The sequence below is a fragment of the Macrotis lagotis genome, chromosome 1 (assembly GCF_037893015.1).
Source record: "Macrotis lagotis isolate mMagLag1 chromosome 1, bilby.v1.9.chrom.fasta, whole genome shotgun sequence".
Taxonomy (NCBI): Eukaryota; Metazoa; Chordata; class Mammalia; order Peramelemorphia; family Peramelidae; genus Macrotis; species Macrotis lagotis.
The window spans coordinates 932,213,786-932,229,460 of NC_133658.1; the positions used below are offsets into that span (position 1 = coordinate 932,213,786).

Sequence of the window (15,675 nt, forward strand, 5' to 3'; positions counted from 1 at the left end):
CTCCGGGCCCCGGAGGCGGAAGCGGCCGGAGCTGCTCTGGTCTTCCCAGGTGAGGACACCGAGGCTCCGAGAGGGACGGGTGCCCGGCCCTGGGGGCAGGAGGGGAGGCCCCGGGCCCGCTCCCGCGGGGATGGGGGCACCCCGAGCCGGGGCGCAGGCTCCCTCCTTGCCCCGCCTCCTCCTCCGGGGGTCCCCGAGGCCCCCCAGTGCCCGGGGGAGGGGGGGCCCGGGGCCGCCCCAGCTCCTGGGCCTGAAGCTGGGCTGGGGCGCCGAGGTGGCAACAATGTAGCTGTCAGTGTGGCCCAGGTGGCAACAATGTATCTGCCGGGGGCGCCTGCTGCCTGCCAAGGGCAGCCGGAGCCTGTGCTCACAACCCCGGGGCCCCCGAGCCTCCTAAACTGAGCCTCGACGGGGCGACTCCCACCCCTGCGCCCGGCCCGCCGGGGAGGTTGAGGCTAGCCGAGGGTGCCAGGGAGCCCTCTGCCACACATGGGGAGGCCAAGGTTAGAACTGCTGCTTCCCGTGCCCATTCCCTCGGGCATAGAGGGGCTGGGAGAGGTAGAATGCCAGAAACGGGAAAGAAGGCCCCCTGCCAGGAGAAAGGAGAGCTCGGGGGTATGGCAGGAACAGGCCACCCCCCGCGCCAGCATGTGCCAGGCACCAGCTGCCCCCTGCTTTGGGGGCTTTAAGTTGGGTTACCCTCCCCTCCCCCTTCTGCCACTTAAACCAAAAGGCTCAGGAGGAAAAAATCAAAAGCCAGCTCGACTTGATCCAGACCCTGGGTTCCTGTCCCACTTCCGAATCCACCTTAGTGCCCTGGTATAAGTCCCGGGAGCTTCCCTGGATCCTTGTCTGTCACAGGAGGAGGACTCCAAGGCCTCTCAGGCTCCTTCTAGGCTTAGACTTGGGCTCCCTTGATCCCACTATCAACTCCCTCCCTCCTCCTCCTCCCTTCCTTTCTCCCTCCCTTCTGTCGCCAGGTCCTTTAGCCATGGCTGCTCTTCTCAATTGGTGCTCCCAATCCTTGGGTTCCCTATCTCTCCCACTGGAACTTTGTCCCTGGGTGGGTGTTCCATGACCCTTGGTGCTGTTCGTTGACCTTGAGTGGGCAGGGCCAGATTCAGTCATTCTGTGTGTGTATGTGTGAATTTCTGTGTGGTGATCTGCAGGGGAGCCTCAGCTACAAGCCTGACTTGGAGGAGGCCTAGGGAGAGCCCCAGCCAGATTAGGGGAGCCCCTGCTTTGCTCCTGGGCCCTTCTCCCACAGCCATTTGTCCTCCAGGCTGCCCCTCGCCCAAGAGTTGATCATGGAGGAAGAGCAGAGAAGACCTTCTGGGCGCCAGCTGCCCAGGCGCCAGGTGAGTGGACCAAGCCTCCCTTGGGGTTTTGTGTGAAGTTTTATCCATTGCTATGTCAGTGTGCCCTGGACCCCTGGAAAGTGTCTAGTCCTTAAGGGCTGAGATAGTTTAATTTTTGGCTAAAAACTCTCTTTGATAGTTGCTTGTAGGTAGTTGTTGTGGTTTAGTTGTGTCTGACTCTTTATGAGCCCATTTGTGGTTTTCTTGGCATTGTTGCCCGTTTCCTTCTCAAGCTTAGTTTACAGAGGAAGAAACTGAGGAAAACCAGGTGAAGTGACTTGCTCAGGGTCACTCAGCAAGGAAATGCCTGAGACCAGACATGAATTCAGGTCCTCTTGCCTCCAGGGTCTCTGCTCCATCCACTGCAGCTCCACCTTGCTGCCCACTACTACCGCACTTGTATGACTTATGTGCTTCCTATGAATTACATGTGAAATTAGGAGGTTTTCTTTGGTGACTCAACTGGATTTGGAGGCAGGTGGCTGCCAGTCTGTCCCCAAGAGGCCCGTCCCTCTCTTTCCCTCACTGCAGGAATCAGTGACCTTCAAAGATGTGGCGGTGAACTTTACCCAGGAGGAGTGGCAGGAGCTGGATGCTTCCCAGAGGGATCTCTACTGGGATGTGATGCTAGAGAACTATGAGAACCTCGTCTTCGTGGGTAAGGCTGGCCTGGGTGTTACTCAAGGTCCCTGGCCATGGCTCCCTGAGGGTGTTGTCCTCATAGCTTCACCCACACTCTTTAGGTCCAAGAATCAATATTTCTGATTTCTGAGGGTCTCAATTCTGTCCAATGAAACATGGCTTCCTTGTTCTGCCTCCAAGCTGCTTCCCCTTTTCCTTCCTCACATTGGAGAGGAGGTTCTTGATTTTTTCCCCCCACATTACATCTTCCTTTTTAAGGTAATGGGGTTAAATGACTTGCCCAGGGTCACACAGCTAGGTAATTATTAAGTGTCTGAGGTCAAATTTGAACTCAGGTCTTCCTGACTCCAGGGCCAGTGCTCTATTCACCGTGCCACCTAGCTGCCCCCCACATTACATCTTCCTTGGAGTCCAAACTCACTCTGTGCTTGTCCCTTGGATCCACTTCCTGAGACCTAGAGAACGCCCTTGTACAGGTTCGGGGTCTTTCCTCCTCAGTGTATGGCAGTGCAATCCGGGGTGGACTAGTATCTGATTGATTTTCCTATCTTCCCTCCCTTGGAGCACTATTTTGGGGTGAGGTTTGGGCAAAATATTGGGAAATGACTGAAATGGAACAAAATCAACCAAACAAAGAAAACTCCAAGAACTGAGGCTGTGGGCTTCGACCAGGTCCTGCTCTGACCCTTGCAACCCAGATTTGCTGACTGTATTAAAATGAGGAGGCCCCAGGAATTGGGGGAGGGACATGGGGGTGTTGTTAGAACTAGAGAAGAGAGGATCCAAAAGTGCAGAGATATTAGGAAGTGACCACAGTCCTAGAGAAGGCAGTCATTGCTCCTGGGGTCCTGAGATCAATCTGGGGACCAAGGAGTTTTCATCTTCTGCTGTGCCTGCTCTCAGAGGGGGTCTGTTTCCTATCTCCCCTGATCTTATCTTCAGTGATTCACGAGAGAGGTTGCTATTAGCCTAGGAAAAGACCCCCTGGGATCCAGGGCAGTGAGTCTGGAAGGGTACCAACACTGTCCCATTTCTCTCCTTTCAGCAGGGCTTCCAGTTCCTAAACCAGATGTACTCTCTCATTTGGAAAGGGGAGGGGCACCATGGATGCTCAAAGGAGAATTCCCAGGAGACCTTTTCCCAGGTGAGTGAGGAGTGGGACCCCAGGACCTTTAGGAATGCGCAGCAGGCAGATGGCAAGTATCATAGGGCTGAAGGTCTACAGGGAAAGTTTGGAGCTTCCTAATCAAATTCAATTCATTAGGCATTTTTTTAAATTTAGAATTTTAAAAACTTATTAGTAAGATTATTAAACATAATAGTTATAGTCATAGAATAACATTAATAATATACACATTGGAATAATATAATCATTTTATAAAAAATAAAAGTCTTTGTTTTAACATCACAATCATTTGTCGTTATACTCAGCTCACAATGAGCCTTCCTTTGTAACATAGAAAGGGGAAACTAAGTCTAGTAAAAGCCAGCCTCTTCTGAAAGGGAATGTCTGTTTTCCCCTCCCCTTCCCCATGCTGACGCCAGGGCCAGGCTAAGTCACAATGACATCCATGTCTTTGCTTCATCTTATAGCAGATCACCCATGGCTTCCCACGGGTGCCTTCTATTCATCCACTCATATTCCATTTATTTCATGTCCCACCATTCCTTGGGCCATTCTGTAATTGATGGGCACCCACTTTGCTGCCACCAAAAAAGTGTTGCTATGAAAAATTTGGTCTTGATGGAACTCGTTGTTTCATCCTTGTATCCTTGTGTCCTTGACCTTTTGGGGAGGATGGGGGAGGGGAGTGCCTTAACAGGATCCTCAGGGCTAGCAGGTGAACTGCTTATACTGATGCTTCTTCAGCCAGTCATAGAGTATTTATGAGGGGTGTCCTGTAGCAAGGCAGTCTTAAGGGGCCCCTATCCTGATAGGGGAGATGATACCTAAAGTACCAAGTCCATTCCAGATATATGTTGACAAAAGAGAAAGACCGGCAACTCAGAGGGATGGAAAGGAAGCCAGGATTACCAGAGGCAGAGATGAAGAGGGAGAGCATTCCAGGTAAGAGAGAGAGCCAGGGCAAAAGCCTGGAGGTGGGAGATGGAGGGAGCTGGATCTTCAAGAACATGGAGGGGGAGTCAAGTGTAAGAAGACTGAAAAGGTAGAAGGAGGGATCCTAGAGGAGAGAGTGATGAGGGTAGAAATGTCAACCAAGGTGGGGGAAGGAAGGTGAGGAGAGGGGGTGCCACCCTGGTAGGAGGCCTCCATGCCTGGGATTAGTGGTGCCTTGGACAAGTACCTGGACTGTATTGAGGAGGGGAGGGCTTTGTAGGGAAGATGGTGAGTTTAGCTTTGGACAGCTAGGTTCTGAGATGCTTGTAATAACCAGGAGACAAGTTGATAAGCTAACTAAGGCCAGGCACCTAGATCTGGGAGAATTCATTCAGAGACTGAAGCCATGGGAGCCAGAAGAGAACAGGGCCCTGATGAAATTCCAAATGGTTGAACCAAGGAGTGACTCCATGCAGAAATGGGACAGTGTTGGTACCCTTCCAGACTCACTGCCCTGTGTCAAAGGGTATGAACAGTTTGGTTGCCCTTTGGGCATAGTTCCATATTGCTCTCCAGAAAGCTGGATTCGTTCACAATTCCACCAGCTAATGTCCCAATCTTCCCATAACCTCTCCAACACTGATTATTTTCCTTTTTTTCTCATCTTAATCTGATAGGTGTGAGATGATACTTCATGGTTGTTGTATTTTGCCTTTTTCTAATCAATAATGATTTGGAGCATTTTTTCATATGATTATATATATAGCTTTAATTTCATTTGAAAACTGTTTATTCATATCCTTTGATCATTTATTAATTGGAGAATGACTTGCAACCTTATAAATTTGATGCAATTCTCTATATATTTTAGAAATGAAACCTTTATCAGAACCCCTGGTTGTGAAGATTGTTTCCCAGCTTTCTGCTTTTCTTCTGATTTTGGCAGTGTTGATTTTATTAGTGCAAACCCTTTTTAATTTAATATAATCAAAATCATTCATTTTGCAGTTTATAATGTGCTTTAATTCTTGTTTGGTCATAAATTTTTATGCTTTCCAAAGATCTGATAAGAGTATTTCTTGGTCTATTAATTTATCTTTGGTGTCACTCTTTATGTCTAAATTCTGTACCCATTTGGACCTTATTTTGGTATAAGGTGTGAGATGTGAGTTTATGCCTAGATTCTGCCACACTATTTTCCAGTTTACCCAACAGTTTTTATCAGTGAATTCTTATCCCAGAAGCTAATGTCTTTGGGTTTGTCAAAGAGTAGATTACTGTTGTCCTTTACTGTTGTTTCTTTTGAACCTATCCACTGATCTATGACTCTGTTTCTTAACCAGTACCAGCCAGTTTTGATGACTGTCGCTTTATAGTATAATTTTAGATCTGGTAGATCTAGGCCACTTTCCTTTACATTTTTCCCCCTTCAATTCCCTTGCTATTCTTGACCTTTTGTTACTCCAGATCAATTTTATTACTATTTTTTTTTAGTTCAGTAAAACAGTAATTTGTTAATTTAATTGTATGGCACTGAATAAGTAATTTAATTTGGGTAGAATTATAATTTTTATTATATTTGTTCTACCTAACCATTAGCAATTGACATTTTTCCATTTATTTAGATCTGACTTTATTTGGGTGAGATGTGCTTTATAATTGTGTTCATATAGTTTCTGGATTTGTCTTGGGAGGTAGATTTCCCAGTCTTTAAATGTTGTCTACAGTTACTTTAAATGGAATTTCTCTTTCTATCTCTTGCTCTTGGGCATTGTTGTTCATATATAGAAATGATGATTTATGTGAGTTTATTTTATATCCTGTTACTTTGCTGAATTTGTTAATTATTTCAAGGAGTTTTTAAGATGATTTACTCAGGTTCTCTAGGTATATCATCATATCATCTGCAAAGAGTGAAAACTTTGGCTTCCTCATTGCCAATTCTGATTTCTTCAATTTTTGTTTTAATCTCTTATTGCTAGAGCTAACATTTCTAAAACTATATTGAATAGTAATTATGAAAATGGGCATCCTTTTTTCATCCTTGATCTTATTGGAAATGCTCTGAGTTTATCACCATTACATAGAATATTGATGGTTTTAGTTTGTTTTTTTTTTACTATTTTAAGGAAAACCCCATTTATTCCTAAACTTTCTAGTATTTTTAATAGGAATGGATGTTGAATTTTTTCAATGACTTTTTCAGCATCTATTGAGATAATCATGTTTTCTGTTGGTTTTGCTATATAACTTGCTATAATCTCATTGCTAAAATTTTATTTAGCATTTTTGCATCAATATTCATTAGGGAGATTGGTGTTCTTCATTGGTTTTGGTTCTTCCTGGTTTAGGTATCAGTACCATGTTTGTTGTGTCATAAAAGGAATTTAGTAGAACTCCTTTTTTTTTTCCTTAGGTTTTTGCAAGGCAACCTGGGTTAAGTGCCTTGCCCAAGGCCGCACAGTTAGGTAATTATTAAGTGTCCGAGACCGGACACCTGACTCCAGAGCCGGTGCTTTATCCACTAATGCCACCTAGCCGCCTCAGTAGAACTCTTTCTTCTCTTATTTTTTAAATAGTTTATGTAGGATAGGAATTAATTATTCCTTAAATATTTGATAAAATTCACTTGTAAATCCATTTGGACCTGGAGATTTTTTTCTTAGGGAGTTTTATTGATGGTTTCTTCAATTTCTTTTTCTGGAATGGGGTTAAGTATGTTATTTTCTCTTCTGTTAATCTGGACAGTTTATATTTTTGTAAATATTCATCCATTTCATTCAGGTTATCAGATTTACTGGCATACAGTTGGGCAAAGTAGCTCTGAATTATCTCTTGAATTTCCTCCTCATTGTTGGTTAGTTTACCCTTTTCATTTTTGATATGGTAATTTGGTTGTTTTGTCTTTTTTTTTTAATCAGATTAACCAAAGGTTTATCCATTTTTTTGGCTTTTTCGTAAAACCAACTCTTAGTTTTATTTATTAGATCAATGGTTTTCTTGCTTTTAATTTTATTAATCTCTCCCTTGATTTCTAGAATTTTGAATTTGGTATTTAATTGGGAATCTTTATTCTTTTTCTAGTTTTTTAATTGCATAACCAATTCATTGATCTCTTTTTTCTATTTTATTCATATAATAAGCATTTAGAGATATAAAGTTTCCCCTCATAACTGCCTTGGCTGCATCCCATAAATTTTGGTATAATGTCTCATCTTTATCATTTTCTTGGGTATAATTATTATTTCTATGATATGTTGTTTGACCCATTCATTATTTAAAATTAAGTTATTTAGTTTCTAATTAGTTTTTTAATTTCTCTTTCTGGGACCCTTTATTACATATAATTTTTATTGCATCATGGTCTGAGATGTATATAATTTATTATTTCTGCCTTTCTGTATTTGATTATGAGGTTTTTATGCTCTAGTACATGGTCAATTTTGTATAGGTGAGAAAAAGGTATATTCTTTTCTATCCCCATTAAATTTTCTCCAGAGGTCTATCATATCTAAGTTTTCTAAGATTTTATTCACCTTCTTAATTTCCTTCTTATTTTGTGGTTAGATTTATCTGGTTCTGAGAGAGGGAGGTTGAGGTCCCCCATTAAGTTTTACTGTCTATGTCTCCTTGTAATTCAGTCAATTTTTCCTCTAGGAATTTGGATGCTGTGCCACTAGTTGCATACATGTTTAATAATGATATAGCTTCATTACCTATGGTGCCTTTTAAGATGAGGTAGTTTCCTTCCTTATCCATTTTAATGAGATCTATTTTTGTTTTTGTTTTATCTGAGATCAGGATGACCAACCCTGAATTTTTACTTCTATTGTGCCATGCTTTCTACCTTTATCTTGTGTGTATCTCTCTACTTCAAATGTGTTTCTTATAAGCAGCATATTGTAGGATTCTGGTTTTTAATCCCTTCTACTATCTGCTTCCTTTTTATAGTTAAGATTACTAATTCTGTATTTCTCTCTATGCTATCTTTCCCCCTTAAAATTTTTCCTTTTCCTTACCTCTTATTCCTTCTCACCCCTTCCCTTTTAACTTTTCTTTTAAAATTTAATTTTCATTTTAATTTCACTTATACCTTCACAATCCCTTTTATCAGATCCTTCTTCCTTCATCTTTCTCTTCCCCTGCCCCCCCTTCTCTGTAGAGTGGGATAGATTTTTAAACCCAAGTGGGAATATATCTTATTCCCTCTGGGCCAAATCTAGTGAATAGAATTTTTTTCTTTTTATCACAAGCCATTTTATTGAAGGAAAAAATGACAACCTGAGAAGACATCCTCCATTCATATGGCCTACTCAGGACCCTCTTCTAGTAGGATTTAGGAGGGTGTAGAATTTACATTTCTAGGATCTAGTAACACAACTAAAGGAGGATTTGAGAAGGCTTTTGTGTCCCTGTTTTGCCCAGTGGGTTCCCATTCCAGGTTGTCCCTCAACAGCGTTGCTAGAGTTAGTCCCATGAACTCCAGTTGCAGTTCCAGTCCAGGAACTACAGTCCAGCCCATACTCCTGTCCTTGTCCAAAGGTCCTGTTCTTTAATTGGTCCCTTCCCCTCCCTTGTTGACAGGTGCACATTCTGAGATTCCTGAGGTTAGGGTCAAGGCTTTCAGTCTTTGGTATGTCTTCATGGGGCAACTCTATGTACTTGCAGGAAGAACCATGGGTAGTGGTGCTGGTTGGTCTCCATCTTGGCCAGCACAGCCTGTGGCAAGTCAATATGGCATGATGATGCCAAGGCTACCAGGTAGATAAGGACATCACTAAACTCCTCTCCTAATGCCCCTCGTTCTGCTTCAGACCAGGACAGAGGTCCAGGTCCACCATCAGACTTCCACTGAAAGAGTTCCACCAACTCTCCCACTTCCCCAACGAGAGCCAGGAGGAGATTCCTTGGTTTATGGAACTGGTCCCAGTCTTGTTCTGGAGATGTCAGATGTACTCCAGCATGGTCTCTGGGTTGAAGCTAACCCGCCCCCCACCCCCAACACAGCTGCTCCTGCTGCTGCTGCACCTTTGGGGTTGCTGCCCCCTGGCATGGCCCTGCAGAGTTAGTGAATAGAATTTATTCAGTGTTCACACCCTCCCTTCTTTCCCTCTAAAATTATAAATCTTTGTGCCTCTTCACCTGGTGTTATTTATAATTCAGGTACTATTAATCAGGTATCAGCAATCATGACTTGATTAACTGCTCAATAAGCTCAAATTGTTATCAAAGTACCATCACAGATTGATTGATTTCTTGATTGTTTAATAAGCAGCATTGCCTCAAAGTCCCTAAGTAGCCTCCCCTCATCTGTCTCATTAGAATTATACTTTTCAAGAGTCTTGAATAACATCAAATTATATTACCCCCTTTTCAAGTACCCTCCAAAGACACGCAATTCTCATGAGCCAAAGTATCATCCAAAGCCATATCATTTCATTAACTTATTTGTAACTCTCCCCCCAAGCCCATTTTCTCCAACACTTGACCCTCTCCCCATGCAGGGTTTAACCCCTTGTTAAGTGAAGTAAGGATTAAGTCAAATGCTGATTTAATTAAAAGTACTCTTAAACACTGGGAGGTTCTGAAGGTCTCACTTGAGAACTTTACAAATGATTGTTAGTTATGGGAGACATTGACTCAGGACTGCCCAGTTTATGATGCCATCTTCAGAAAAAGTGCCAAGCTTTATCAGCACAGCAGAATTGAAGTGGGTCAAAGGATACCAAGACACTTAAGTTTAGAATTAACACTCCTGCTTTTCATCTGGGCTTTTTGTCTCATAAGTGATGTCAGTTTGGACCTCTTCCAAGACCCAACTATATCCATACATATCCTCTCAGTCCAATCTCTTCAATTATATTCAATCCTTTAATTATCCTAAGAGAAGTAAAATTCTCAAGAGTTTTTCTTCCCTCTTAGGATTGTATACAATTTGATGGTTTTGACTAACATTTGTTTGGTTTGGTTTTTTTCCTTCCTCTTTTCATTTACCTTTTTATGCATCTCTTGAGTTGTGTATTTGGTGGTTGAATTCTCTGGTCAGTTCTGGTCCTTGTGTCAGGAATTTCTGAAAGTCCTCTATTTCACTGAACTCCTGACAGTATATGCTGTATTTTGCAGGGTAGTAAATTCTTGGTTGTAATTCCTTTACCTTATGATATATGATATTCCAGGTCCACTGGTCCTTCAGTGTTGAGGCTAATAGGTCCTTTATGTCTGATTTTGTTTCCTTTGTATTCAAATTGTTTCCTTTTTTACTGGTTGCAATATTTTCTCCTATATTTGAGAGCTCTGGAATTTGGCTATAAGAGCCCTTGGAGTTTTTAATCTTGGGGTATGTATTTTTACAATGGTTATTTTGTCTTCTTGTTCTAGCAGATTTGGGCAGTTTTCCCTTATAATTTCCTGCATGATGTTTTCTAGGATCTTTTTGATCTAGGCTTTCCTGGTAGGCCTATGATTTGTAGATTATCTCTCCAGGCTCCATTTTCCAGGTTTGTTTTTGTTTGTTTTTCTTACTTGTTTGCTTGTTTTTCCTAAAAGGTACTTTTAGGAAACCTTGTTTTCTTTAATTTTTTCAATCTTTTTATTTTGTTTGTTGGAATCTTGTAGTCTCATTGAGTCATTGGTTTCTAGTTGTTCAATTCTAATTTTTAGGCTTTTATTTTCTTCAGTTACCTTTTGTGTTTCCTTTTGAAAGATGTTGAATTCTCTGGCCAATTTTTCATAATTTTCCTGAATGATGCTCATTTCTTTTTTCCATTTTTCTTTCCTCTCTTTGGTTTTTAAACTCTTTTTTAAGCTCTTCCATGAACTTTTGAATTTGAAGCCAATTCACAGACTATTTTGAGATTTCCCCTGTGAGTGATTTTTCACTATTTCTTCTGACATGGCATTATTATCATAATCTCTATCTGCAAAGTAGTTTTCTATTGTGAACACTCTTTTAGCTTTTCTGCTCATCTTTGTTGTTTCAGCTCGGTTCCTGGGGTATAGGTAGTATATATCCAAGCTTTTTTTTTTTTTTTTTTGGCTGGGGCTGGGGTCTGATCCCTGGCTTGTCACTGGCCAAGATGTTGCATATGCAGTCCAGGCCTTGCTTTTGCAGAGGTTTACTTCCAGGTTCTAGGCTTAGCAGTGGTTTGTTTCCAACCTGGTCCTGACTTTTGCCCAGTGTTCCCAGGTTCAGACTTTGTTTAGGGTTGAGATCCTCCGTGCTGGCTTACTTTCTAGGTGCCGGGACCTCTGCTGTTGTCAAGCTGTTGGGATCTAAACTATATTGTGGCTAAAAACCTTCCATTACTCTTCTACCTCCTGGGCTTTACTTCTCCTTTCCTCCAGAGATAGACCTTCACTGGAGATCCTCCACGATATCTACCATTGAAAACTTCTTGGGATCTTCTCTTATTCTTAGTGGGATTTGAATGTCAATTCAGAGACTTCATTTATCTTTGGAAAGGAAAATCTCCGAGAGCATGTTAGCTTCACGCCACCATCCAGGCTCTGTCCCAGAAGTCTCCCCATGTGGTTATTTGAGAACCATCTATTCATGTCTTTTTTTGGTCTCTTTCTTATCCATTGAGGACAACTCTTGGTCTTACGTGTTTGTGGTACTTCCTTATCTATAATAACAATAATAATAATAACTAATTAATTAATTAATAATAATGGTAACTAATGTTTATATAAAACTTATTAGGATAAGCTAGAAGGCCCTAATCAGAGGAATTTCATGCAGCAATTTTCCCCCCAAATGTTTGCTCTTCTTTTTTGAGAGGCCCTAGTTTACTTTTTACAAACACTTTTCAGTGTCATGTGATGAAATTATCTATGTATATTGTCACAGACATTCTTTTGCAAACTTCATCTAATTTTAAAAGAGACAAAACCTTTCAAATGGACTGTGGGCAAAGAAACTCTCCCCTTGTTTGGTTAAGAATTCACTGCCTTGGGGTGGTTAGGTGGCAAGTGTATAGAGCCCAGGCCCTGGAGTCTGGCCTCAGACACTTAATAATTATGTAGCTGTGTGGCCTTGGGCAAGCCACTTAACCCCATTGCCTTGCAAAATCCTAAAAACAAACAAACAAACCAAAAAAAAAATAAAGAATCCACTGCCTCACTCTAAGTATGAAAAGTACCTCCCAACCTTCCTTTGTTATGTCTTTTTTTTTTGTTTTTTGCAAGGCAAACAGGGTTAAGTGGCTTACCCAAGGCCACACAGCTAGGTAATTATTAAGTGTCTGAGGCCAGATTTGAACCCAGGTACTCCTGACTCCAAGGGCCCGTGCTTTATCCAATGTGCCACCTAGTCGCCCCTTGTTATGTCTTTTAAAGAATCTTAGGAAACTTTGACATCTCACACACAGGCTATAAAAAGGAGCATTTTATTCTTCCTCACTTACTTCATGTCACACAGATATCCTCTGCCATTATCCAGACCTTCATCCTTCTCACATGACAAGGTGGCCCCATTCCATCTCATTCTTTTCTATTTTTCCCAACACTGTCACTTCTCTTCAATCTCTGTCTTCCTGATTCCTTCCCTACTTCCTATAAACATGTCCATGGCTCTCCCATCCTCAAAACTCTCTCCCCAATCTGTTCATCTCCAATAGTTATTATTCTATATCTCTCTTGTCCTATGCCTCTCTTTCTCTTTGTGGCATTATTTCTGATTATTTAATTCTTCATTTTATTCTGCCAAAATTATAGATCAGAGTTTAGGAATCAAAGGAATCCCAGTAAAGATTAGTAAAGATTAGTAAATTGATTAGTAAAGACTAATCAAATCTTTGGGACTTGATTAGTATGAGATATAGAAACATTGGTTTTTTTCATCTCTCTCACACCCTCCTGTTATCAAAGCTACTTCTGGTTCCTCAGATGGATGATTTCCTTAATGGAGGATATTCCTAGTGAAGATAGCAGCTCTCTCAATTATGCTCTACTAGTCAGCTCTAGAGCTTTTTTTTTCCCACAGTGAATTGTTTGTTGTTGTGTCTCCCAAGTTTTTATAAATCCATCATAGATACAAGTAGAGTGATTAGAGCACCATCTTGACTGCTTATTTTCTCTATTTCTTCCTTGCCCTTTTCTGTTCTGATTTGTGTTTCTAAAAGTTCCGTTCTTGTAACAGTGGAAGTGGACCAAAAAGCGGTCCCAGAATTGTGCCCATTTGGGCCACCCCATGCCCAAATAGGAGCTGAAGCACTATACTATCTGAGGATAAATGGTCAGGGGGCCTCTGCATATTTCAACGGCTTTCTACATCCTGGCAAATGGCTTAAAGACAAACATGAGGCAGCCCCTAGCGTCCAGCCTCTTCTATTTTCTTGGAGACATATAGACATGTGTACACAATAAATTCAAAGTGGTTTGGAGCTAAAGCATTCATTATTATCATCTCTATAGTAGTAGTGGGGAATATTTCTAGAGTGCTTTAGGGTTTGCAGAGTCAGATTGCTTATGATCCCTGTTTTTATAGTTGGGGAGACTGAAGGAGACAGAGAGGAAGTGACCAGTCCAGAGTCGCCAAGCTAGGAAGTGGCTAAGGCTGGTTTGGAACTCAGGGTCTTCCTGATGCCTGCCCACTTTGGGCTTGTGGCACTATTTGCACTGGCCTTGAGCATTGGTGGCTGAGGGAATCAGCAAAGGGCTAGGGCTCCTCAGAGATAGGAGCACAGGCCAGGTCATAGATATCCATGCTGTAATGTCATGTGTGAGGAATAGTAAGAAAGCATATGTGATGGGAAGACTGGCATGGAGGCACCAGGGAGCCCCCAGGGTTCTTGAACAGGGACATGATGTGATCCTAGTAGTGCTTCAGGAAAAGCTCTTCACCTGATGTGTAGAGGATTGTTGGGAAGGGAAGAGGCCGTTATTGAGACCAGAGGACATTAGGTCCTGATCGAGAGGATGACTCATGTCTTTTGAGAAGGGGGCTGGATTCAGGAGATGTGGAAAGGAAGGGAGAGGGGAGGGTGGACATCCAAGTCAGCATGTCCACAGGAGAGCTGGTTCTCAGGACTAAGCTGAGGTCCACAGCTCGGAGTCAACTGCTTAGGATGACTATCCTATCCCAACAGAAACTGAGAAAGTGAACCAATGAGAGTGTGTAGAAAGAGGAGAGGACTCAGGTCTGGGCAGATGAAGCAGGTTGGGCAGGCAGAAGGAGAAGCAAGACAGGGTGGGTTTTAGGCTTTTAAGGCTGTGGCTTTCCAGGCCTCATTGTCCTCCAGCAACATGGGCAGAATATTTTTCCTGAAGAACTGGCCCTCTGCTGTTGGTGGGAAGCTTGGTATTTTCCTGCTCTCCTCTCTTTGTCAGCTCAGTCCATCAGTTTGGACGATCAGGCTAAACTCAAGGGCATGGTCCCAGATCTCCAGGAGCTTGGTCATTTGGGAGCTAGACAGACCTCACATCCCCAGGGGATCTCCCCTCTCACAGGGGCAGATTCTTTTGATGAGTGTGCTAGGTTTTACCTCCAATAGGACCATTCTTCCTCCAAGGGATCTGGGATGACCTTTACATAGGGATGGAAAATAACTTGATGGGAAAACTCATAAGGCAGCACCTTGTAATCCCAAGGCCACTGTTTTTGGATCAATAACCAGGAAAAGTGAGGGTCAATCAAAGCTACAGTTCATTGTATCTCTTCATTGTGAGTATGTATGATTCTGTGTATGCACATACATAAATCCAGGGTGTCTCCATTTATTTTCTACTGGACTGGATTGGATCCAGTCTGGCTTTTTTTTTCCTCTTGAAAAGGCTTTTTTCTCTTTGGTACAATTTATTTTTTTCCCTGTGATTACGTCTGAAATCTGATATTCGGGCCCCTGAGTGGTGGTCCCTCGATTCTTGATGCTGTAATAATTCTTGGGAAATTTTTCTTCTATTTGTTAGAAGTCTTTGTTCTCGGGGCGGCTAGGTGGCAGTAGTGGATAAAACACCAGACTTGGATTCAGGAGTACCTGGGTTCAAATCCGGGCTCAGACACTTATTAATTACCTAGCTGTGTGGCCTTGGACAAGCCACTTAACCCTGTTTGCCTTGCAAAAAAAAAAAAAACCTAAAAATAAAAGAAGTCTTTGTTCTCATCTTTGATTATATTGCTTACCTGGATCTAGGAACAAGATTTCTTTAGGCTAGTTCAAACTCCATTACTTCTCATTGTTTTATTAGTATATCATTATCAATACAGCTAATAATCCATCATCATCCTTGGTAAGATTTTAGAGTCTACTCTGTTGCTTCCTTTTGTAGCCAACTCTTGTTTAGCACGGAAGCCAGATACTTGCTGTCTAGGATGTATTCTGAGCTCTTTTGGACTCCTTGTAAAACAATTGATTTTAACTTCTAGATAAAATTCTTCTATTGTAGTTAGTGTTGGTGTCATTTCTGTTAACATTCTGATTTTGTGTGATCAGAATATCTCCTTTGTCTTTTCTGTTTACCTCTATCCCTTGTTTGGTCAAGAATTTTTACTCAAATATTAGGAAAGAGATTTCTTTCCATTGTTGTGTACTTTTTTTTATCTTTTTTTTTTTTTTTTTGGTTTTTGCCTTGGTAGTGGGGTTAAATGACTTAAGTGTGTGAGGTGGATTATTTGAC

At 42.0% G+C, this 15,675-nt stretch overlaps 1 protein-coding gene and 1 pseudogene across 1 annotated transcript in view; one reads left to right on the top strand and one right to left on the bottom strand.

Annotated features, from left to right (window-relative positions):
• LOC141510158 (uncharacterized) overlaps positions 1 to 15,675 on the top strand; it is a 22,729-nt gene continuing 7,054 nt past the window's right edge. The window contains 4 exon segments of the mRNA XM_074220179.1: positions 1 to 49; positions 1,283 to 1,358; positions 1,890 to 2,016; positions 3,046 to 3,144. Coding sequence (XP_074076280.1) covers positions 1,308 to 1,358; positions 1,890 to 2,016; positions 3,046 to 3,144 — 277 coding nt within the window. The 5' untranslated portion in view covers positions 1 to 49; positions 1,283 to 1,307.
• Positions 8,092 to 15,675, bottom strand: part of LOC141510187 (dCTP pyrophosphatase 1 pseudogene) — a 19,921-nt pseudogene continuing 12,337 nt past the window's right edge.